This window comes from Lonchura striata, chromosome 1, assembly GCF_046129695.1.
Source record: "Lonchura striata isolate bLonStr1 chromosome 1, bLonStr1.mat, whole genome shotgun sequence".
NCBI lineage: Eukaryota > Metazoa > Chordata > Aves > Passeriformes > Estrildidae > Lonchura > Lonchura striata.
In genome coordinates, this window is record NC_134603.1 from 83,663,011 (window position 1) to 83,688,023 (window position 25,013).

The 25,013-nt window shown below is 37.1% G+C and overlaps 1 protein-coding gene across 3 annotated transcripts in view; it reads left to right on the plus strand.

Moving 5' to 3' along the window:
* Nucleotides 1-267: 267 nt before the first annotated feature.
* SLC12A7 (solute carrier family 12 member 7) overlaps nucleotides 268-25,013 on the plus strand; it is a 65,020-nt gene continuing 40,274 nt past the window's right edge. For all 3 annotated transcript variants that reach the window (XM_021540511.3, XM_021540512.3, XM_077785420.1), the window contains exons 1-7: nucleotides 268-556; nucleotides 13,822-13,916; nucleotides 15,986-16,108; nucleotides 18,592-18,738; nucleotides 19,452-19,506; nucleotides 21,689-21,819; nucleotides 23,903-24,144. In XM_021540511.3, coding sequence (XP_021396186.2) covers nucleotides 445-556; nucleotides 13,822-13,916; nucleotides 15,986-16,108; nucleotides 18,592-18,738; nucleotides 19,452-19,506; nucleotides 21,689-21,819; nucleotides 23,903-24,144 — 905 coding nt within the window. In that variant the 5' untranslated portion in view covers nucleotides 268-444. The remainder of the gene's footprint in view (nucleotides 557-13,821; nucleotides 13,917-15,985; nucleotides 16,109-18,591; nucleotides 18,739-19,451; nucleotides 19,507-21,688; nucleotides 21,820-23,902; nucleotides 24,145-25,013) is intronic.

Here is a 25,013-nt window from a genome sequence, read left to right on the forward strand (position 1 = left end):
TTATGTCCTGGTAGTCCAAAGGCACACACTGAACTTTCTCCACCTGTCCAAAAGGTGGTAACAAATCTCCCGCTTGGGCCTTCTGAATACTGTCATCCCTTCAGAGATCTGGAGGATTAAGGTCCTACAGGCTGGCTCTGGTTTCGTTTGGAAGGCAGTTTGTGGCTGGTGGGATCAGAGGAGCAGCAGCCTGGGGCCTTAGCCTGGCAAGGATAACTGTAAGCCAAGGCTTGAGGAAGAGGGGATGCTCCAGGGCCCGGCCCCTCCTTCGGCGCTGCGGCCGCAGAGCCTCCAGCCAAGCGGTGAGGTGGAGGTGGCGCGGCGCCGGCCGCCGCCCCCCGCCGCGTGAGGAAATGGCTCTCACGTGAGGGAAGCGGCAGCGCCCGGCTCACCCTGCCCGCTGCCCGGAGAGGAGGCGCCAGCGGGTCTGGGGCCGTCCAAGGCATGCCGACGAGCTTCACGGTGGTGCCGGTGGAGGCGCAGGGAGAGGAGCGGCAGCGGGATGGGCAGCTGCCAGAGGAGGAAGATGAAGGCAACGAGAGGGACAGGGGCGCTGGTGAGAGAGTGGGGAAGCGCCGGGGGCAACGCGTGAAGAAAGCGTCGGCTCTGTGCATGCAGGGGAGCGGGTCTCTGCCGGGCCGGCGGAGAGCCCCCGAATACTTTGGAGGGGCCGTAGCGCCTCTCTGCAGCGAACGCTGCCGGGGCTACCTGTCTAGGTGTAGAAGTGCCTTCGGGAAAGGGCGAAAGTCCGGCGCCTGGGGTGGCTGAGAGCTTGTTTCGCTTTGTTTCCATTAGTCAGCGCCGCTGGCCGAAAGGAGGAAGTACTCAGGGGCGGCTCCGGCCGGTGCAGTGGAGCTGGCCGCGGAGCTGGCCGCGGAGCTGCCCCCGGAGCTGCCCGCGGAGCTGCCCCCGGAGCTGCCCGCGGAGCTGCCCCCGGAGCTGCCCGCGGAGCTGCCCGCGGAGCTGCCCCCGGAGCTGCCCGCGGAGCTGCCCGCGGAGCTGGCCGCGGAGCTGCCCGCGGAGCTGCCCGCGGAGCTGCCCCCGGAGCTGCCCCCGGAGCTGGCCGCGGAGCTGCCCGCGGAGCTGCCCCCGGAGCTGCCCGCGGTCGGGCGCGGCGCCCGCCCGGGGCGGCGCGGGGCGGTCAGTCCGCCTCCCGCCCGCCACGGCGAGCGGGCGGAAGCAGCGCCGCCCACCGCGGTCTAACGAACGGGGAAGAGACTTTGGAGATCGGATCGTGAAATCCAACCATTAGGCTATCCTAAAAGCTAACTGCTGTTGGAGCACACTAGAGAGAGGGCTAGGAGGCAAGATTCAGACTGTGGAGAAGAGCACAATTTTACCTGCCTTGTTTCAGGTGTTTGTCCAGCCATGCGCTTTTCTAGGGTTAAGTAGGTGTTTGCTACGAGATGCCGTCGCGCTCGGAGCCTCGCTTCTTGCTAGGCCTCGTTCTTGAAGCCTCCTGGGGCAGAATCAAACCGGAGGTGGAGCCCGGGTATCATGAGTAAGGGTCTGCTCAGGACAGCCCCTTATGCAGGGGCAGTAGTATACCTCTGCCAGCATTGCTGGGGAAATGAGTTACTCTTCACCTGCATGACAAGGCACTGCTGGGAAAGCAGCAATTCTGTGGCTCTTAACACTTCCTTTTTTCTGAAGCGCGTTGCAGCAGCAATACCAAGTATGGTGTGTGAATCACTGCTAGCACTTCGGGAGCTAGTTTGCATCTCACACTTTATTTTGGACAATCTTTGCTCTGTTACAATCGATACCTCTGTAAAGTTTTGGGTGAGGGATTAACTTCGTTAGATGATAACAGGTGAATAGATGGGGGTTTGTAAAAGGCATCTTATTTTTGTGGTACAGATGACAGATAAATAAGGCTAATTCTGTGTGATGTGGGATATGAATGTAAAAAGATAAAAAGAGATATTTGACACACTTAATATATTTACATTATTTTAGTAAGCTAATATAGTTAAACACCAAGCTGACACAGTTATTTTCTTACAAAGCTTTCTACTCTTAAATCTTACTAACCTATTAAAGATATATAATACATATAGTTACCGTTCCCCTAGTATATTCAAATGATGACTAGGTGTTCTAATAACCGCTTCCTCTTTTTCCAAACTAAATGCAATAGAAAAATCAAAACAATATAAGCTGTGACAACAGTTTGTTTCTGACAACAAACAACAGTTTGTTTCTGTGACATCTGTTTGTACGGGATGGATGGTTGGTAGTACAGCATTAATCTGGACAAATTTTATTTTGGTAGAAGAGCTAGTCAGAGAGGCATGGTGTATAGTGTTTACTCAGATGGCATGTCAAAATACTGAATATACCTTCAGGCATAGTTAGACAGGATGTGTTAGACTGCATGTATATATGAAGTATCTGAAAGGCTTGGAACATTTTCAAATCCTGGGAAGGTGAGAAGAGTGGAACTGCTACTTTCATAGTGTTCCAACTAAAGGCCAGAGATAAAAAAAAAATCTTGATGTGATTAGGTGGTGTTCTGGGGACTAGTAGTTACAGTTGCAAGATATATTTAAATACCGTTATGGATCTGTATCAGTCAAGTGGATGAATTTATGTATGACGGTTCCTGTGTGTTTGTAAAATTGGATGTAGAGAGGAAGACACTGAAAAGGGAAGCCATTGATTTGTATATAAATTATAGGCAAAGAGCTCTGACTTAATGAAGAGATTAAATGCTACCCTCTGACAGTGTTTTGGGACATGAAAAATGTACTACTTACTGTTGCTTTGGGTATTGTATGGAATTGTTAAGTTCATGCTGTATGATCAAATAATTGTTCTTGAGTTATTCTTCTGAAAACTAAAGAATTCTGAAATGTTAGTATTGCTAAAAGCTGCTGTAGTTAAGCTTTTGCCTGCTGCTCAGAGAAGGACTCCTTGCCCTTCTCACCGCTCCAGCCTTGAGAAAAAGGCTAAGAAGTAAATTATTTCTTTCCTTATCATCCTCTGTGTCTGGCTTTGCTTCCTTTTTCCTGTGCTTGACCATCAGACACTTCACTAGTCTGGTTCAGCATGCTAAACTGTGAGTAAACTAAATTACTGCAGAGGTAAAAATCATGCTTCCCATGTTTTTGAGTTGAGGTGAGTACTGCAAAAAGTGAGAATAGCTAGGGTTGTGTCAAGGTGAGATGTGGGTAAAGCTGAGAGCAGAGATGAACATAAAAAAGAGGAGAACGGGAACTTCCCTTTGACTTAACCTTAGCCTATATAGCTCAGCATGTAATTTTGTTCCAGTTGTTTAGAAATCTAGCATGTTATCAGTTTTGATTGAATTGTCTGTCTTAAAAAGCGAGTAGTTTCTCCTTGACTGCACTAGTACCGTTTTTTAAAAAACCCCAACCTACCAAACACAGGAAAACCTGACAAACCTGTCCCATCAAACTCAATGCTGATTTTTTTGAGAGAATCAGCTATGCTGTCTAGTCATTAGATCAACAGTAAGGTCGTTTTGATCCATATTAGCAAGTCACTTACCAATTTATGCACAATTTTGAGCATTTATCCCCTTTCACACATTCTTACCTGATAATCATCTGTGTGGTAAAGGAGTAACCTGGGATGTTTTTGCTCTATGGTCTGCACTCCTTTTTTAATAATCTGAAATTCCATAGCTTCGTGTTTTCTGACTATGATACTTCGATGTGTATGAAAAGAGGGGAGGACATTTGTGACTGCCTATGGGGCTGGATGGTAGCACTAGTTGCAATAGTACTTCAGAAGAGGCAGAAGTTAACATGGTTAAGAGTGCAGACTGCAAAGATGTGCCTGTGTCTTTTAATGTGTTTATAATATACTACAAAGAAAGGGTAGTCAGGAGGTAGTAAATGGTTGGAGAAGGAAATATGAGTCTGTAGACAGTAAGGTGTGAAGTTTTATAAGACATTCTGGGCTTGATTTGTGTTGGGTGTTTGATTTGTTTTCTTCACACGTAGTTGTAGTGACTGTCTAGATAGACCTGTAAAAATTTTGTAAAGTTGATCAGCTTTTTGTTCCTTAGCTGCTCTGTGTATCATGTGTTTCAAGGCATCGCTAGTATTTTTAGCATCCCGTAGTAATATTTATCTTGCCACTGCAGTTTCTTATTTAGAAACTAATGTGAGAACTCCTGCAAAATCTTTTAAAATTGAAGACCCTCAAATACAAGGAATAGCAGTAACAAACCGGATCATCTACAAAGAAACTATCATATGAATGAAGCGTGGATGCTGTAAATTTCTGCAAAATCTTTATTGGAAAACTAGGGAATAGTCGACACATATGTATGTGTCTGTGTGTATGTGCAAAGGAGGAAGATAAGTTCATCTCACTGAGAAGTCTAGTGTTATTTTCAGTCAGCCCTTCAACCTCAACAGCCACAGTTGACCATTCTCGCAGCATAGATATTATGATAAGAGAAAAGTAGATTTTAGATGTTATTCAAAGATTTGATCCCAGGAACTAGTCTGTTCCTGTCACTGGCATCCACTTAACAGAATTGAAACACTTTCTATGAGTTTAAGGCTAGTATAAAATGTGTAATACATTAATGCATAAACTAGAAAACAACAACATATTTACTTTGAAAGAGAATGAACAAATTATGCTGCCAGTCTTAAAAATAAACCTTTCTAATTTAAAAATATTTGTTTTTAAAAAGAGCTTGCAAAATTACAAGAACTATATTTTTAAGTGTTTATCTGCTACATCTTAAGTAGAATAAATGCTAACTATTTCTACATAAAATCAATGCTTAAAAACTATCTGAATTGCTTAAAGTCTGCTAATATGTAGGTGTGTAAAAGAAGGTTTTTTTAATAGTAGATAGACCTTTCAAATAGGTTAATAATACTTGTTGCTAATCTCTAATGATCTTTTTAGTGGATATATTTTAAAGTGAATTTAGTTGATAGAAATAAAACTTATAAAGTACTTATTTAATGGAGACATGGGATATTTCAGTGATTTCATCCTTCCCATATCACTAAGCAGGGTGCTTATTGCTGACAAAAATCTTTCAGCTTAATTCTTTTTAGAGCGTTCTGTGACTGTAGTTTGTGTCATGTTCATGCCTCATGCTGTCTGAAGCCTTAATGGCTTGTTTCAGGATTAATCCAATGCTAGTAAGAAACAGGATTTGAGGTCTTACACTAAGCCGGGAGGAAGGAACTGTCAGTTTTCTGTTTCAATTCATGATACCTGAAGAATCACCAGAGGAAACTGGCTTAATTTTCCTTAATCATGAGTGAGCAAGATTATGAAGAAAACGGGCCAAATCCAAGTGAGTCTCTTTACAAGACAATGCTGTGGTTCTAATGTCTTTCTTACTGAAATAGGAGGTTCCTGTATTTCCAGCCATATTTTAAAGAATTTATAAAGAGCTTTTGCAGTGTTTTCATTAGAAGTAAGCTGTGGTTGATTATAATAGTAGCCTAAGTAAGGAAAATGTAAGATTTAGCAATGTTACATAGGTGATGGATGTAACTTTAGAATCATCCATTATGATATTCTCCATTATAAAGAGCTTTATTTACAAGGGGTTTAAATACACTTTGTTCTGCATATCGTTATAACACATAAATTGTCCTAGTCATTAATAAAAATACTGCAAGAAATTTGTGATGTAGTAAATATATTTAGACAGTAAATTACTAAAAATAACCCAATAACATGAAACTTTGAGTTAGGTTGCACTGAATTCTTAAACCAATGTGGAACAAAAATTGAGGTAAAGTATGTTCAAATAAGTTTATGGATGCCTTTTTCATAATTTGTATTATAGCAAGATAGTGGCTTTTAAAAACTTGACTGTATTTTAGAACTCCAAGGTGACTTTTAAAAACTTGACTGTTTTAGAGCTCTAAGGAGTGCTCCAATATGTGGATTTAAATTAGAAGTGTTAAGACATTTAATTTCTAAGATTCTATGGCTTTAGTTGCCTGCCAATCAAAAACTTGAACTTACAAGAAGGAAATATGCATGATAGAGAAGATAGAATTATAGGTTGTTCCACAGGCAGCTTTCTTGGATGCAATGGTCATATACATCAGTTTTATTGACTTTTAAAGTTTATGTATTTTTACCTTTAAAAGTTTTGTTACATTAACATAAAATGTTTGTCTCTTGTACAAACAGGATCTCATTTTCATAGTCTCAGTTTGCAGTGGCTTGTTCTTAATGTGACCAAATACTGAATGAAAATGTTACCATTATTTTTATTTAAAACTGTTACATTTTACCTGTAAATGGCTAATCTGAACCTGCCTCAAGGTACATGGACTGTGATTAAGAGTTGCCCTTTGCAAACTATGAAGAATTAAGACTTTTCTATTAAGGGTTATTCCCCCGCTGCAGTTCTGCTTTAGATAACACCATATAAAATTAGCAATTTCTAGTGGGAATCAAAACTTTTCTAGTTTAACACATACTTGTTTGGAGAACAGCTATACATTATCATAGCTGAGCTACCTTATTTGAGGTCATGTTGTTCAAAAGTTTATATAATTCTCACTCCTTTGAATAACACCTGTATTTTTTTGCCATATGAAAGTTATCTATTTTTATTTTTCAGATAGATGTTAAACTCTTACAGCATGTCAGGAGAAAAAGATGCTTGCTTTTTTAGACAAAACATGTTTGAATACAAAAGTAAATGGGAGCATTAGGAGCATTACTTGGATATGAATAATGATGGCAGACATAGTCTGGGACAGTGAGGAAGCAATGAATCTGAAAAGGATTTAGGGGTCAGACTGGAATAGAATATCATGAGCTTGGTTTAAGGCTATGGTAAAGAGGGCTAGCCTGATCCTTGAAGTAGAGAGGTGACGATTATACTTCTGTAAATAGCATTGACTGAGTCTGGTGTTAGAATGCTGTATTTGATTTTCAAAGTTTAATTTTTTTTTTGTTTTGTTTTGTGTAACTTAAAACCTGTACAGAACGTTTCCACAAAAATAATTTAAGAGTTAGAAAAATGCTTTAGGAAGTTTTTCAATTTTTCAAGAAATAGGTTGAGATGATTTGAATAAGTATAGTTACCTTCACAGCGAGAAAATACTTTGAGTGGTTAAATTTGGAAGCAGTTGCTAGGATGTTATAGCTAGAAGTTTGAAAGAACCAAATTTAAATAGAAATGTGGAACAATTTGAGATTTTTTCAGTATTAAAAAACCTCTTAAGTTTTACATAAATTAATAGGGTTTTTTCTTATTTCAGTTCTGAAAACATCAAGAGATGCACTGCTTAAATTTCAATATGATTTTTTTAAAAGTTATAGAGCTTAATGATCAAATGAAATTCCTGAGCCTGTGTCAAGATGGGAAATTAGGTAGTAAAATATTTTTGTTCTAATATCTTGAACAGGCATCGCAGTGCAAATACAGGATCACTTAAATGATCATTTCCTTGCCTACCTCTAGCCTTTCTCTGCCACTTTCTCTATAACAAGACAGCTATAATATATATTTTTCATACTCTATTACTTGTGATTCAGGAGTGGGGAAGAAAGCAGAGGTGGGATTGTCATGAATGCTGAGGAAGTTGTTTCTGTTTGAGTAATTCCTCATTCTTACGCTCATTGTCTCTGGTGACAGCATATGAATTTATGTTTAATAGTTCAGTTTCTGTGAGGAACAGTATGATATGGGGATGAAGAGGGGTGAGTAATAAGCATGAGAGGGGAATTGCAAAATTGTTATGGTTTGAAGGGACTTCTGGAGATCATGTAGTCCAACCTCTAAATAAGAGGGTCACCTTATTGGTGAAGGTGGCATCTGCATGTTTAAGTTATACTGTTCGGTTCTATTTACAATATAAAATGGGCCAGTTTGGATCAGCTTAGAAATTTTTAACTGTTAACATACCTTAAAAGTAATATACCTGTTGGTGTTTGTGAAGGTCACTACTCTGAAACTTCTGAAGACTATGACTTTGGATACTGTACTACCTTTTGTGTCTGTGACCCTCAATGAATTGTAACGCACAAAAATTTTTACCTAAGTCTTGTTTGGTGTGTGGAAGTGTTAATAAAAATTATCTGATGACATCAGAAAACTTAAGGTCAGCACAGCTCTGGTGTAGTTTGTGATAATTTGTGTGGGTTACACTGCATTGGCATTTGGGGGACTGGCATGTACAGGTGTGCACATAGTGATGATCTGCATCAACACACTGAATATTACCTTGAGACATATTTTTTACCTTCTCTTTTGTAGCCGTATGTCTTGTTTACAAAAGATGTCATTGCAGCTAATTTCCATGCAGATATAACCACTCATCACAGTGCTTGAGTATCTAGAAATCAAGAGTAGGGTTTTTTGCATGTCCTATCAACACAGCAAATACAACATAGGCTTTTAGGAAAGGTACATTAGTTATAGGTTTAGTTTGTCTACTGGTCCAGCAGTAAGCACAGAATTGTGCTAGGTTATATGAACATTCTGTATCACATAAAAATTTGTAATAATAGTTTTTAAAGTAGGTATGAGGGTACAAAAATAATTTTTAAAACTTAGGCTTTGATGACTTATGTTGGGTGACATGGAGTATGACATCAACAGGCAAATTTTTTTTTGTGTGTCAGAAGACAGCTGAAACATACTAGAAACAAACCCAAAGAAGGTTTTTGGTTTTTTTTTTTTTTGGTTATTCTATTTTGCCTTTTTTTGTGGTTCAAAATGAAATACTAGTCTAGATTTAAGATTTTTGCCTATAAACCATCATAAACTGAGTTTCTTTCAGAAATCAAGCAACTGAAATTATGGATTTTTGGAGCACTTGAGTTGCAGAAACTGGATTTCAGAAGAAATACAGCTTAAAGATATATCTGAAACAACATTGGAAGTTCTAATTTTTATTTTAAGTTTCACTCAACTCACACTTGAGAAGTGTTTAAACAGACACAGTTTCAAAGAGACCTAAGGAAAAGGTGATTAGCTTGTCAAGCATTGGAATGGGTTGCCCAAGGAAGTGGCTGAGTCACCGTCCCTGGTGGTATTTAAGTATGTGTAGGTGTGGTGCTTAGGGCATTGTTTAGTGGTGATTTTGGCAGTGTTAAGTGCATGGTTGGGTTCAAGGTTCTTTCCCAACCTACATGATTCTGTGATTTGACTATCTTAAAGCTTCCTCAGAGAATTCAAGGTGATAGGGTTAAGATAAACCATAGATGGCTTAAGACTTATTAGTGAAATGAAGCACTTATTCCTTTTGTGTTCCATGTTACTTCAGTAGAAGTAACTGAAATACATTTTTCTCTTGTTCACTTGATGCATGAGGGGCAAGATTTACAGCATTTGTGAAAAGTGTTAATCCTGTTTTAATTTAGTTCTGGTTTTCTAATGAATCCTTTATTTTCTATTGAATCTTCTTTTGACAAAGGGATGAGTGAAAGATTGAGACAGTTTGGTTATTTTCACCATAAATGTTGTCTGTGTGTTGAGATTCTGAAATTTGTTCTTTCTACTGAATGGTATAATACATGTCAATTTGACTTACATGTTAATAAAATTCACTGTATATCTAAACATATTAAATAAGCATACTTCAAAAGGTGGTGGTTTTTAATTTAAAATAAATTTATTTATTTTGTTGGCAGCAGTGATGAAAACTCAAAGGTGTTCATAGGTGTTTTTATGAATATACTAACAAAAAGGGGACTAAGGAAAATCTATCCTTTATTGGATGTGAAGGGTAACATTGTAACAAAGGATGAGAAAGTGTGAGGTGCCTTTTTAACCTCAGTCTTCAACAGTAAGACCAGTTATCCTCATGGTAACCAGCCCTTGGAGCTGGTAGAAAGAGATGGGGAGTAGAACTGGCCCCCTGTAATCTAGAAAAAGTAGTTAGTGATCCATTGAGCCTCTTCATAAGTGTATAGGGCTGGATGGAACCCACTAGAGTGTACTGGGGGAGCTGGCAGAAGAGCTTGCCAAGCCATTTTCTATCATTATTGTTAGTCCTGATAAACTGGGGATGTTCCAGACAAACAACAACTGGAGGTTAGCCACTGTGGTACATGTATGAGGTTCAGTAAGGCAAAGCGCCACGTCATGCACAAAAACCCCATGCAACTTTGCAGCCTGGGAAAAGAGTGGCCTGAATGTGGCTCATCAAAATAGGATCTCAGACTCCAAGTCAACAGCTGGCTGAATATGAGCCAGTGATGTGCCTAGGTGGACAAGAAGGCCAATGGCATCCTGGTGTCTATTGAAAATAGCATGGCTAGCAGGACTAGGGAAGTGATTGTTGCTCTGTACTTGACACTGTTAAGGCCACACCTCGAGTTTTGTGTCCTGTTTTGGGCCCCTGTCTTCAAGAAAGTTATTGAGTGTGTCCAGAGAAGGGCGATGAAAGTGGTGAAAGGTCTGGAGCACAAGTCTGATGACAAGTGGCTGAGGGAGCTGGGGTCATTCAGCCTGAAGAAAAGGAAGATCTGGAGGTACCTTAGCACTCTCTATAACTACCTGGAAGGAAGTAGGAAGGTAGGGGTTGGCCTCTTCTCCCAGGCAACTGGCAATATGGCTAGAGGAAACGGGCTCAAACTGCACCAGGTGAGGTTCAGATTGGACATGACGAAGATTTTTTTTATTGAAAAGGTGGTTAAACATTGGATTGGAATGCCTGGGGAAGTGGTAGAGCCACCTTGGGGATGTTCAAGAAAGGACTGCATGTTGCACTTAGTGCTATGTTAAGTTGGTATGGTAGTGTTCAGTCAAATTTTGGACCTGATCTTAGGATTCTTTTCCGACTTTTATGATTCTGTGGTTCTAAAGACTTTTATGATAATTGTAGAAGTAGTCAACAAACTGCAGATGACAGAGTACTTGTCAGTTTGCTTTTGTGGACACATTTTCTCCATTGATTCTCTTTCAAGTGAAGCTAAAATACTATTTTACATGATCAACATTACCTGTCAAATTGCGATGACAAATATACACAAATACAAAAAGAGAACTGTATTAGAGAAACAGGAATTTATTGCAATCTGTCACTACCAGACTATTATTAGAAAGCTTTGAAATAGGCAGAATATTGATTATAAGCACTGAAATAGGTTTCCTGTTCTTCAGATCCTAAGTTCTGCATTTTTCTGTTTGAAGCCTATTAGGTGAGTTTAAACAAGACATGTTTGTTAGAGATGCTGTGCTCTTTTTTATATTAGAGTAAAGTCAAGTAACTCTGTTTAGAAATAGAAACATATAAAGGACAGCTTCACTATTCTCTTACCTACAATTTAAAATATTGTGTAGTGCTGAGATACTGATTTGTATGTCCAGAACTGACTAGCCAAAACTATAGTCTTTAACCTCAGAATTATGAATACTGATTAACATTTTTTTTTTTTTTTGCTAGCCTTTTGGTGTTTAGATTAGTGTAATGATGCCCACTCCAGTAACTCCAGTGACATTATCTTCTGCATGAGTGCAAAACAATAGTTAAAATTTCTCATCTGTCTTTTTAAAGAGATTGAAGAGACTCCTTTCTGAAGGGACTGGAAGTACCCTGAAAGGAGTACTAATATTTAGTTAATAACTACAGGTACTAGAGGTCAGTTGGTGAGTAAGTCAATAGAAGTGTGGTCTTGGCAAGACTGAAATCAAGCAACTTTATTTTTATTTTAACTTGGGAATGTACCTTTTAATGAATGACTTATAAAAACTTCAGCAGAAATAATGGGGTGATTTCAGGAATGGAGCTAAAAGAAAAACAATGTTCCAAAAATCTTGGAGAGAAAATGCAATGTCTTAAGCAAGAAATCCTAGTGCTCATATGCTTTAGCAAAATGATAAGAGGAATTAGGATGTATTTATTTCAGGGCAGAGTTGCTTTTTTGTTGTCTGTGAAAAAGCTAATTGAACATTTCTGTAAGTACAGTGGAGCCCATTAAAGTGGAACCCATAAATGCCAATTTCTCAGATAATCTTGTGTGAAACCAGCATGTTCCACATACTGTGAAACATCTCAAGGTGTTAGTTCATGAGGGATATTCTTTTGTGTTGACAGTGTTCCTTCTGCTGGCCTCGCATTAACCTTGGTTGGAAGAGGGGCACCTAACCAAGCTGTTGGACTTGAAGTAGTGGGAGACCAAATATAAACTGTAGAGAAACAGAAAAATGAAAGTTGGAGGATGTGGATAGAAGGAGATATATTGGATGTGTGAATTCCTCACCATTTCTTCTCTGGACTGAGGAACTAATTTTAGAGCCCTAAGTTTTAGAACAGTTGTTATCTTCTGTGTCTCTTATTACAATATGTGGTTTCTATGTCAGGATACCAGTAAGGATAGTGATACTGTGGAGAGTGGTAGGAAATTGGTGGGAAACCCATAGTCCCTCTTATCTTTGAGGGACTGAGATATATTTCTGACTGGTGTACAACCAAGATACTATGTTGCGTTGAGACTAGTGTATACATTTGCCAGAGCTTGCTTCTGGCATTTCATGTAAGGAGCAGAGGGAGGAGACAGGAGAAAAGAGTACAGCTTGTTCTCCAACTGTTCTTTAATTCTGTAGTGAAGAGACTGTAGGTGCTATTGCTGTAATCTATGAGTATAAGGCCAAAAGGTCACACAGGCAAAGTGGCACAGGCAAGGATTTGAGATTATTTGGAAATGCCAGTGTTGTGACAGTATCAGCATGTAATAGTTTATGTAGTTTGTGGGCTGAAAGGCAATGAAAGTAATGCTGTATTTTTTGAGAGGTGTGCCAGAGCAGGTCAGTAGAGCTAAGATTAATGCAATTTATATTTCCATAAGGAATGGATTAAGTATAACATGTCATGGAAGGGTCTCCACAACCATTACAAAGTAATTCCTTTTGCATTGTATTTCATAAATTCCTTCCTCAACTACTAGAGATTTTTTGCAGGAGTCAGTAAAGTAATAAAAAGGTTAGCTGGAGGGTTATTTTATTCTGTACTTAAAACCCTTACATGAAGTGCAATTATCAAGTGTTTTTTGGGAAACTAGAAAGGGTAGGGGAGAAATTAGTATATGTGTTAAAGACTAATAATTAAGAGTTAAGAGATGGAATACTATACCAAGATTAGACTGTTAAACTAAATTTCCTTAAATGTTTAACATCTGCAGCTTTTGGGGGTCACTTGTTGCTGTCCCCTGTCCCTCCCCAGCCCCCCGGGACCCTCCGGGGTCCCGCTGCCCTGGGCTCACCAGGCAGCGTCTGGGTTAGCACGGTCCGAGCTGCGGCGCTGCCTCAGTCGCCGCTAGGATTCGAGATAAAGAGACCAAGAGAGACCAATGGTATGCTTGTCCAGAGAGATTGTATTGCCTGAAGCATTGCAGTGACCAAAGGCCCCGGGCTATTGCCCAGATACAGTTTTATACAGCAAAATTAAGAGGTAAGGTCTTAAACAATAGAGACAGTGTCCAGCTAAGGCACATCAGAACCACCCCAGGGGCCAGGTCCAATGGGAACTGCTCAGGGGTGGGGAGAAGGGGGTCTACAGAGGAATGCTGAAGTGGGACTTTCCCGAAACAGTGGACCATACATAAATGTATCTTTTACCTCAGTTTACCATTCCCAAGGCCTTTCTAAAACAATGGGGCATACATGAATGTATCCTTTTCCTCAGTTTACCATTCCCAAGGCCTTTCTAAAACCTTCCTCCACGCTACCATGCCAGCATGATAGCAACAAACATCCATATGTCTGAGATGAAAACTGGGTTTACAGCAACTTAGGGTGTTATTTAGAGCCAGTTCCTAAACCAGAGTCTTCTGATTATTCCTTTTAGAATATAATGTATCTTTTTTTTTTCTTTTGTTTTTAATTGTGTTCTTTTCCACTAGGGGATGGGATTGCCAGGGAAAGTAGTCCATTTATTAACTGTGCAGAATTGGGCAGCGAAAACATTTATGAAGGAAAGAATATGGCTCTCTTTGAGGTAAGTTAAATACTCCAAAAACATTTTACCTTTAATGGAGATGAGCAATCACCTGTTTTCTTTCTGTCCTAAAACTTAGTGGGGGACAGAATGAGTTTTAGTAACTTTTTAATAGTGTGGTTCCTGCTAACATTCCATTTCAGTGTATTTGAATGGTATATAGGCAAGAACAGTAAATATTGGTGTGCATTAATATGAAGATATAAGTCTTCGTGCTTTTAAATTTTTTGGGCTAGGATCTAGACATTGTTAGAGAAAGCTACTGGAAGGTAAATATTTTTTAAAGAAATCTGTATTCAATTTTAAAAGGATTAGCAAAATAATTTGTTCAACAGGTGAATTACAGACTTTTTGTTAAGCAGCAAAGCTATAAAACAAACTTACAAGCCATGACTTAGTTGTATTGTCCATCTACAGTGTAGAGTACACCACATCAATTTCTAATGCAAACATCTACTTCATAATGGATGATTCATGCCTTTTTAATCAGCTGAATGATTACAATCAAATTACTGAAAAAAATATATTAATTGAATACTTTTAAGGGACACTTTTGCAACTGAGTATTTCTAGTAAAAACCTTAATTGCTGTGCTGTAGCAGCATCAACTAGTCTTGCTCTGATGCTTGCTGTTAACAAAAACAAGGTGCTTCCAACATTGTCTAGCCATCTTACTGTTGCATTTTTCTCAATGTTTTCTTGTTGTTCTCTTACATTTCTCTCTTCTTCCTTTCAAATATCTTTGCACAGAGGACATGGTCTTTCATCTTACCAGTGTATGACCCAAATAATGTATATTTACTATTTTTCACTGTTTTAGAGAAAATTTTGCTAAGGATCAAAGTAATGTTGATCATTAATTGTCTTTTTGTCTTGCAATATCTTATTATTTTTTTTTACAGGAATGATTATATTAAAGTTCTGTCATTTAATTTTTCTCCTTTAAGCTCTACTCCATAAAGCCATTTCCAAAACTTTCTGGTTCAAATTAGTTGCTGTATTCCTCAGTGATGATAATTTGGCCATAGCTGCTTTTTGTCTCGAGTCTTATTTTGAAACATGGCTTACATTAAATCAGCTGATATAAAACCATTATTTTTATGTATCTCAAGTTATAGATATTGCTGTTAACAGTATTATGTTGAAAGCCTTCTAGTGATTTCATCACTGCTGGTGTTGTTGTGGTGAAATTTTTTGATAATATGTATGTTTCAGAGTAAGTTTCCTACAATCTTGTTTTTCTTATGTTTTCAGATATTAGAGTTGCATAAACTGTTACAAAGAAGTTTTACTATTATTACCATTATCATTACTTAATCTTCCAGGCAGAGATACTTTACTTCTTTTCTGTGTTTGTCACTCTGATCTCTTGTCTTCTTTCCAGTATTCAATTTTTTGTATTTAATTGGATTCTCTTGGATCCATTTTTCTTGGAATTCTTGGGTTGTATATTCTTCTGGATTGTATTATTTTTTTAGCATGTTTTTGTTTTGTAGCAGTAAAGAAAGATGGGCTGACTTCTGTGTCAGGTGCTATTACATATGTGATATGCATATGTATGGGTATTTTCAATAAGTTAACACTTTGGATATTGTATGCCTGGTGTAAGATAAAATATGTAGGCTTGCAGCACTAGACTTCAGAGAGGTACTTAAGTAATTTAGTGCTTAAGAAATTATTTAAAGTAACTTTCTAAATACAAGCAAGATGCTGGAAAAACACCCTAATGACTCAACCCTACCAGTACAATTCACTAAAGAAGAAGACTGTGTTGTGATAAAAATAGACTTTTAAAATTACAGTGGTCTTTCTCTAGGTTTTCCTCATATTAGAGCTGCATATTGTAAGGTAGAGTAAAAATATGAAAGAAGTGGTGCAACATAGCCATGTAGAGTTAAACTTCTAGAAATAATAGAACTTTATTTTTGGTTCAAAGCTGACTGGTATTCTGTCATGATAATTTATTTGGCTGAATCAGGGCTGACCTGTTGAGTGTCTGTTTGAAGTAGAATCATAAAATGATGACTTAAAAAAAATTATTTAATGCAGTATTGCTCAAAACCCAACAGGAAGAAATGGATAGTAACCCCATGGTGTCATCTCTTCTGAATAAACTAGCAAACTACACTAATCTGACTCAAGGAGTGGTGGAACATGAAGCAGATGAAGACAGCAAACGAAAGGAAGTCAAGGTATTTAGATTTCTAATAACTTATTGAGATAAAGCTAGCTATAAGAGGTGTATTTTTCAACCTGAAAAGAGAATATGTGGACACTTAAAAATGGGAGTGAGGTTTGTAATAAATACCATGTTTAGAACTTAAGCATTTGCAGCAGGACTTTTGTTAATTTGATGTTCTTTATTAGCATGTTTTAGCAAAACTGTGCTGTAAAACTCCTAGGTAAAACATGTGCAAAGCTAGGATCTTAAACAATGAGTATACCCAGTTTTTTCTTCCTTTCTTTTCTTCTTCCTTGTGAACTTGTGCAAGCATCAGTACTTGTTACCTACCTCCAGTGAGCATAAAATAGGACTTTTTGCAGGTTTTTTAGTTTATTTTAACTGCCTAGGTTTTTAGGTAGTTATATTAAGGCAAATTTGAGATGAAATAGTTCATTCTTTTAATTCTATAAGCATATGTGCACCTCTTAACACGGTAGTAGTTTTTTTGAGTAGCTGTCTTGGTTTTCTGTGTTGGAGTAAGTATTTTTATAACTTAATTGATGCATTCCAAGAAAACGCTTTCTTGCAAACATCAAAAATATTATACTTGAGGGAGGGGAAGTCATATGCTCTGTTTGACATATTGCTAAACATACTTGCTAGAACTGAATTTAATTCATCAAGGGTTGTCTGCCTACTGGATGTATCTCTGTGTCTGTAGAAATGGAATGTATGCAACAGTTGGAGTCTGCAGTGGCAATGTTGGATTGATTCCTCTGTTAGCAGAGGTTGATTTTGAAGGAGAAAGCTTGGATTAAAACATGTGACCTGACAGAGTATACAAACATATAGGCAAAGGAGGGATAATGAGCTGCATGGTGAGCGTGGTGACTGAAACTAAGAAAATTAAGGTAGATGCTGGGAAAGGACAGTGCTGGGAGTCACCTTGTCTTTGTGTAGGAGAAGGGGTGCTGCTACTGAATATATATGCTGAGCTCTGAAGAAAAGAAGTACATGAGAATGAGAAAAAGGAAAATGAGCACAGAGCAGAAAAGACAGAGATGAAAATACATTTGAAAATAAGCTGAGAACAGCAGTTCATTTGACTGGAAGGGAGATTTTGAGTGGAAGTTGGTACTGGGACAGTGGGCAAGGGTCAGGGATCAAGTCCAACTGTTTGTTTACCTTTTTGCTTATCCTCCAAACTTTTTGCTTATCCTGCTTATTTGTTAATGAGTGTGTTTTCTTTTTGTTTGTCTAGTTGTGCTTGATCTGTATTTGTTCATCTCATCTGAAGATAAACCTCAGATATGAGACAAGTAACACTGATCTTCTCACACTTTCCTTAGCATGAACCCTGTTGTCTGTTCAGCTGCTGTGTAGAGGTTTTTGTCAGTCCAGCACTTTCTTGCTCCCTCTGGAGCTGACTGTGAACAAATTAACATCATGTCCTCACTTGCATTTGATCTTGTTTGTGCTCTATGTGGTTGCCTGATAACGCAATTTTTATGTATGTGTCTTAATTTCATTTCTGAAATTGTGATAGTTAAGCCTGTCAGAGTAGCATTTCTAATAGCGTGATTGAGACAGTGGTATTGATGCTGCCCAAGATGGTGGGATATTGCCCAAGATGCTAAAAATAAAAAATATAGTCTGAATGGCATTCTTTGGTTTCTTATAAATATTAGAAAATTTAGTGTTTTCTTAATAATTTTGATAACTTCTAAAGCATCAATGCTTGCTTATTTATTTAAATTGATTGCCATTTTATCACAGCCCAAGTTGTGATTTAAGACCATCTTGTGTAACTGGAAAGCTATTGTGTATAACTGTTGATTCTAGCTAGAGTATTTCAAACCCTGATTTCTCTTTATAAATGTAGAAGACTGAAACTTTAGTGATGAAGCCTGAATGCTTTTGTGTGTGTCTTGACCTATGATGATCACTAGCAACTAAAAAGTACACATATACTATGTTGTGGCAGGTTTTAAAATTTTTGAAAAAAAAAAAATTGTAGTCAGTTCTGCATTACTTCACACTCTGTCTTAATACCTTGTCTGCCTTTTTTAAAAATTGAAATTACTATTGAATATAATTTTTTGTGCCAGCTGTGTGGCAATTTGTATTCAACTCTTTGTAGAATACAAATGGTATTTTGATTATGACAGTAATTTATCTTTAAACTGTAACTTTAGTCTGTAATTGGTATTTCAGAAAAAGTTTGTAAAGTGTTATAATCAACAGATAAAGGGCCATTCTATCCCTATCAAGGTTTCATCCTAATTCCTGTGGAACAAGAGAATTTGTTATCACAAATAGTTTCTCTCTTTTCAGGAACTTTTCTTCATAAATAGCACATGAATATTTGCAAAGCTGGGCACTCTGAAGCTACCATTCAGTTTCACTTGGCATTTGTTCATGGAGCATTCGTGATAAGTGTTTGTGGAATAAAGTGTTTATGGATTTAAATTTGTTATTGCAAAGGAATTGATGTTCTCACTTTGTTTCCAGGGTCCACGAATGGGCACTTTTATTGGTGTATATCTTCCCTGTTTGCAAAACATCTTGGGAGTTATCCTTTTCCTGCGTTTAACATGGATTGTGGGAACAGCTGGAGTTCTTGAGTCTTTCATCATTGTGTTCATGTGTTGTGCTTGTGTAAGTTGCCCTTATTTTACTTATTTTTTAAATTCTTGTCCAAATTCTCTGTTGGAAGAGTACTGATACCTTCTAATATATGAGTATCAGGGAAAAGATAACTGCCCGTATTTAATCATACTGGTAAAATTGTGCTGATATTTAACCAATATGGTTTAATTGAGAGAAATGGGTTATATATTTAAGCAGTGAGTGTTACATGTCAGTCTAACCCGCATGGACATTTTTTGAGTTGATCAAAGTAAGCATTTGATTGATCAGTTTTATTAAATCAGCCTTTAGCAAATATTTCATTATTTATTTGAGATCGGAACTGTTCTGCTTTTTTCAACTTCAGAACAAATTGAATAATAAACTAGTAGTGCATCCATAAAGTAATTTTTTAGAATATGAGACCACTACTAGATGTTGTCATAATAATGTTATAATTAGTTTTCACTACTTTTTAATTAGAATAATGAGCATACTATTTTAAGTATATGCAATGGTCTGTATTCTTCCAGTTCTTTTTTAAAGACTGTGTCAAGTATAAGTTAACTAAATCTTCTGCTGAAAAGTTGAGTATTTGAGTTGCATGGATATTCCAAATTAAACATCTTGGGGAAAAAAAAAAATCTAGTTCAATTTGATTACTGTTTTGCCCAATCTTTCAAAAAAAAAAAATCCTCCAAAACTTTTGTATTTTAAATTCCCTCTATTTTATCTTTCCACAGACTATGCTTACTGCAATTTCAATGAGTGCTATAGCAACAAATGGTGTAGTTCCAGGTAATGAAGAATTTTATCTTACATAGCAAATTCTCAAATAATGGAAGTTTAAAACTGGGATAAGAAATTCTTATCATTCTCAAATATTAGAAGTAATGTTTTTGTGTCAAATGCATTTTTTCTTTTAATTGATTCTATAAATAACTTTTTAGTATGAGTTGCAGTCTTTAACTGCAACTGGGAGTTATAAATTGAATTAATGGAGACTAGTCTTCACACAAAGCAAATGTCTTTACAAATAAGGCTAATACTTTTCTCTCTCCTGAATTTTCCTACATTCCAGCTAAACACTGGAGTTAGTTTCTTGTTTTATGCAAGAATAGTAACTGGTCTCATGGCAAAAATATTTTTCTGCATGAACACTCTAGGTCCTTAAATTTTCAGGGCAGGTTGATAAATTGATTCAGCTTCATAAAGTAAGAGGATTTTTTTTAAGTTGCAAAATCAGTAAGCTCTTGAAGCTTTTACCCTTTTCAGTTTCTCAGCACAATAATTGATAGTTTTGGTGTTCAGATATTGGTATGAACTCTGAACAGTTTAGCTAATGAACTTAAACTTTGTTGGACAAAAGTAAAAGCTATAATTTGTGTAGGATGTAGAATAATTGTATTATAATTGTATTTTAAGGATACAGTACCATATATGAAATAAAAAAAAAATTGACAATTTTGTTTAAAATACATGTGTTTTATAATAAAACGGAGTTATTCAAATCAGCGTGCAGATAACTAAAATGTTCTGCTCTATTCTCCCTCATATTTTTAACGTTCATCTTAATGGTTTTGTTTAACATGTCTCACAGACTTTGAAACCTGCAGTTCTTACATGAGACAGGTCTTAATTTTCACTTTTTTTGTTGTTGGTGCCAGTTTCTTAGAAAAATTATACTTGTCCTGGAATGTATGGAGAAGGCAGAAAGCACAGAAAGCACAGATAAGAACCTAGGATTGAAGGAGACCTAAGCAGCAGGATCCTTTTTTTGCCTTTGTATGCGAGAGTATTATATTTAGTAAAAGGATTGGTGATGCATCATAAGATCTTTCTTAGTTTCTCATTCATTCATATTGAAAACATTGAAGTCTGCAGAACAGGCTGCCCAGGCAAATGGTGGAATCACCATCCTGGGAAGTGTTCAAAAAACAAGGAGGTGTGGTGCTTACGGACAGGTTGTAGTAGTGGACCAGATAGTATTAGGTCAATGATTAGGACTTAATGATCTTGGAGGTCTTTTGCAATCTTAATGAGTCTATGAAAAACAGCTTCAGACTCTGCACATTAATGTATGTTATTTAAAATTACACACATCTTTTCTCTGTTGCATGGGGTTTTTGTGCATGACCTGGCGCTTTGCCTTACTGAACCTCATACATGTACCACAGTGGCTAACCTCCAGTTGTTGTTTGTCTTCCCACAAGCAAGAAAAAAAAAAAAAGAATTAAAGAGTAGATGGAGAGGGAACCAGAGAGAAGAGTTTGCCTTGAAGGAGTTGGTCGACATTCTAAAAGAAAGAGATGAGCTTGAAATTTAGAGCCTTTATTAAAAGGCAAATAGTGTAATGGAAATAGGATGGTGGTGGGTGTAGTTTATGACTTAAAGAAAGATGCTGCATATGTATGGGAAATAAGAGTGAGAAGAATTAAAGAACTCGGGGTTGAAGTGAATAATATATAAGTGGACAAGAAAAAGCAATCCCTACCCAACACCTTTAAACAGTACTAAAAAGACATGATCTTTAGTTACAGAAAATAGAAAGAATCAGTAGAAAATATTCTGTTTTGTCCTTGTCTCATAAAGCAATTATTTTGGAATTTTATTCTTTGATGGGGAACAGCTTAAGGTTAGAAGATAAAAATTCATTCACATCTATTTATACCTGTATATCCTTTTCTAATTTTCTTTTGTTTAGCTTGTGGAATTGTTCCTCTTCTTGCTTTCGTCTTCACTTTCTGTTCCACAGACAATGCACATGGGGATATTAATCTAGAAATGTACATTCTAACTACCTAGATGGTACAAACATTGATTACAGTCTTGTCATGAGCATGTCAGTGGTTTTCTTGATTATGTTGATTGAATGATTCAAATTTTTGTTCTCTACTGCCATCCTTACTTAAACTGAAGGCCTGGAGGTGTTCTGTGTTTTTTGTTTGTTTGTTTTTGTTTTGTTTTCTTAAATTCACAGCTGGAGGCTCTTACTACATGATTTCAAGATCTTTAGGGCCAGAGTTTGGTGGAGCAGTGGGACTTTGTTTCTACTTGGGCACAACCTTTGCAGGAGCAATGTACATTCTTGGTACCATTGAAATTTTATTGGTAAGTGCTAGTTTCTGTTAAGACTAAATATATTTGGGCTGTTTTGGGATATTGCTGGTGAATGTTCTTATTGGTTATAATGCATTCTAGTTTGATGATTGTTAATGTTTTGTTACTACATTTTCAGGATGTTTATATTTATTCTTACTCTACTTATGACTATTTGAGGAAGTTAAATTCTTACCACTAATACAAAAATAAATTAAATGCTATTTTATGTATATTTACTCTACATAATGTGGGAACCAAGCAGAAATCTTCTCTTTTCAAATAATAGTCGGCAAGCATTACCAGGGTAACTTGCTGCTGCCCAATGAAAAGTTGTGGAGAATATGAAGGGTGTATCTCTGATGAGGCAATAACAATCTTTCACACTTCCTCATTTCTGAACTACTGACTTTGATTTTTCATATATTTGCAAAGATGCTGTGGAAGGCTGCCTGTATGGCAGTGGCCCAGCTACTATGGCTTTGCGTCATCCAGGAGGGGCCAGTAATTGGTAATCATATCAGAAAGTGAAGATATGCACAGGAGATACTTCAGAATGCTTTCTTGTAACTTACTGTGATCCATGTCATCAAATCCAGGCTTTTTTACATTTAAATTAGAGATAGTATTTACTAATGCTTGCTTGTGTGATCTGATCTGGCTTGTTGTCTGATCTGTAGTAGTAACACAAGCATGTTTTGAATTGTGGATTGAATTTGGTTCACTGCTCTCCCTAGAGGGAGAGTCATGCTGGGTTTGTGTTGTTAATAAAATGTATGGGGTCTGGATACAGAATTGGAAGTAAAATGCTGTCCAGGATATCTGTCAAAGACCTCAGAATAGACCCCTGACATAGCCACAAGGTGTGAGTATTGCTTTTTTTCCCCTTCACTGGGGCATGGATTATTTGGAGAAACAGAAACCTAGGTCATCTGCCTGTGGTTTTCCCTGGCAAAGGCTTTGAACAGCAGGACAACAAAATCCACAAGAAAATGTTCTGGAGTACCTCCGTACAGAGCCTGAAACTTCTGCAAAGTCATCATGTAGGGTTTTTCTAACAATATATTCTTTATATACACTTTATTTGTAATATTTTTTTAGTTTGCTTTCTTTTTCTTCCATGATGATGTGACAATTTTCATATCTTCCAGCATTCTAGTAAATACTAATTTTGTTAAACTTAAATTTAATCTAAGAAAATTCTGGTGAATAATTATCTATGTCTATTTTTGGATTTTACTTATGAATGTATTTTAGCAGCCTCCTGTTCAAAGTTTCTCCCTGCCTTTAGAAATTGTGTGATTGAAAAATAATCATTTGAGCAATTTTTTTGAAGGACTGGAGTTGCCTCAATCCCTGGTATCTGAACAGAGAGGAGTGTTTTTAGGGGGGCTAGAAGAAGGAATATAGATATTGTTGAGTAGTGTAGTACACCAATGTCTCAGAACTACAGATCAGTTTGTCTTCTCACACGCATTTATCAGTATAAGTGCTATAAACAGTTTCCAACTTCTTTTCAGGTAGAACACACCAAAATTTAAGGAAGAGAGATCTGTAAGAGAATCTTGTTTGAAATTGCAGTAGTTTGAAATATCTGGTTTAGTACATGACTAAGCTTCTTGAATTGTGCTGTTGCAACTTTAGATTAAAATTTTATGAAGTATTATATAGGGTGTATAATACTGAAAACATTTTTAGTGTATTATACTTCTGTTTGATTCTTCATATTTTGTTTCAATCAATGGAAGTCCTTTTTATGGTTTGGATTTTTTCCTTTTTATGTGTGCTACTTCCTTCCCCTCCCAAATTCCTTAGTGGTTTTTCCCATTTGGCAGACACATGAATTTGAGGAGTGGAAGCTCTTTAACAGGAGATAAAAAGCTGGAGCAAAAGTTGTATCCTATTCTTAAACCTTGTTTTTCTTCACCCTCTCCCTTTTCTTTCCTTTATCTCTACAGTTTTTCGATGCCCAAATTATATGACTAAACTCATTTGTGAAAGCAAAGCTGGTATAGGTTAGATTTTATAGTTCAAGTAAATGATTTAAAAAAATGTTCATTATTACATATATGATAGTTCGCCATATTTCTTGCAGACCTATATTTCTCCAAGTGCTGCTATATTTAAAGTGGCAGATGTTGGTGAAGAAACAGAGGCTATGCTGAACAACATGAGAGTCTATGGAACATGTATAGTCATTCTGATGGCCATAGTAGTTTTTGTGGGAGTAAAGTATGTCAACAAACTTGCACTGGTCTTCCTTGCCTGTGTGATTCTTTCCATCATTGCCATATATGCTGGAGTTATTAAGACTGCTTTTGACCCACCTGACTTTCCGTAAGTACATTATCAAAGTTGTGTGGGTTATTTAAAAGAAAAAAAGTGTTGGGAGGGAATAGCTGCTGTAACCACTTCATGTTTTAAGCTAAATTTCAAAACACAAACACATCGGTTTCAGTGGTAGGTTTATGTAGTTTAAATACCGATGTTGTCATTTGTTATTCTGAGTTACATATCTTAGTATTTCTCTCATTTTTCGTAAGCTATGGTAACTCTAGAAAATGTTCTTTGGTGCTTAAAATTTGGCTGTTATTTCATCCTCTCCCAAGGAGCAAGAAGGTGGGTTTTGCTGGCAGTAAATGTAACTGCTTTATCTAAAGATTTAAACTAAAACCTATAGAATGAAGTAAAAAGATCAAGAAACCATTGTAGCTATTAACCATAGTTAGAAAAAGAGGCATAATTTTAAACTTCCTATGTTACAAAGAAATTTTAGAAACCTCAATTTCTCACTACTTAAAATTGAAACATAGAAGTGTTTAAATTCACTTGTGTTTGTGAAGGCTTTTGCATTAATAAAATAAAATGGTATTGTTGTTATGCATGACACATTGCTTCTCAAGATCCTCGATGTGCTTAATTCTTGGCTCAATAGGAGTTACTTCTTTACTCCAGTTATTAGTTGCATTTTACTTTCCCCTGTTATATAAGTTGCATTTTTGTGCATATTTTTCTGTTGAAAGAGGAAACAAAATTATATTGCTTAAGACATGATCAGGATAAGGCTGGTAACTTCAATCTTGCATGGCACTTCATAACTAGAGTTATTCTTGGCTGTATGATTCAATTACATATGATGTTACATATGTAACAAATTATGTAACATGTTACATATGTAACAAAATATATTACAACTTAAAGATTAC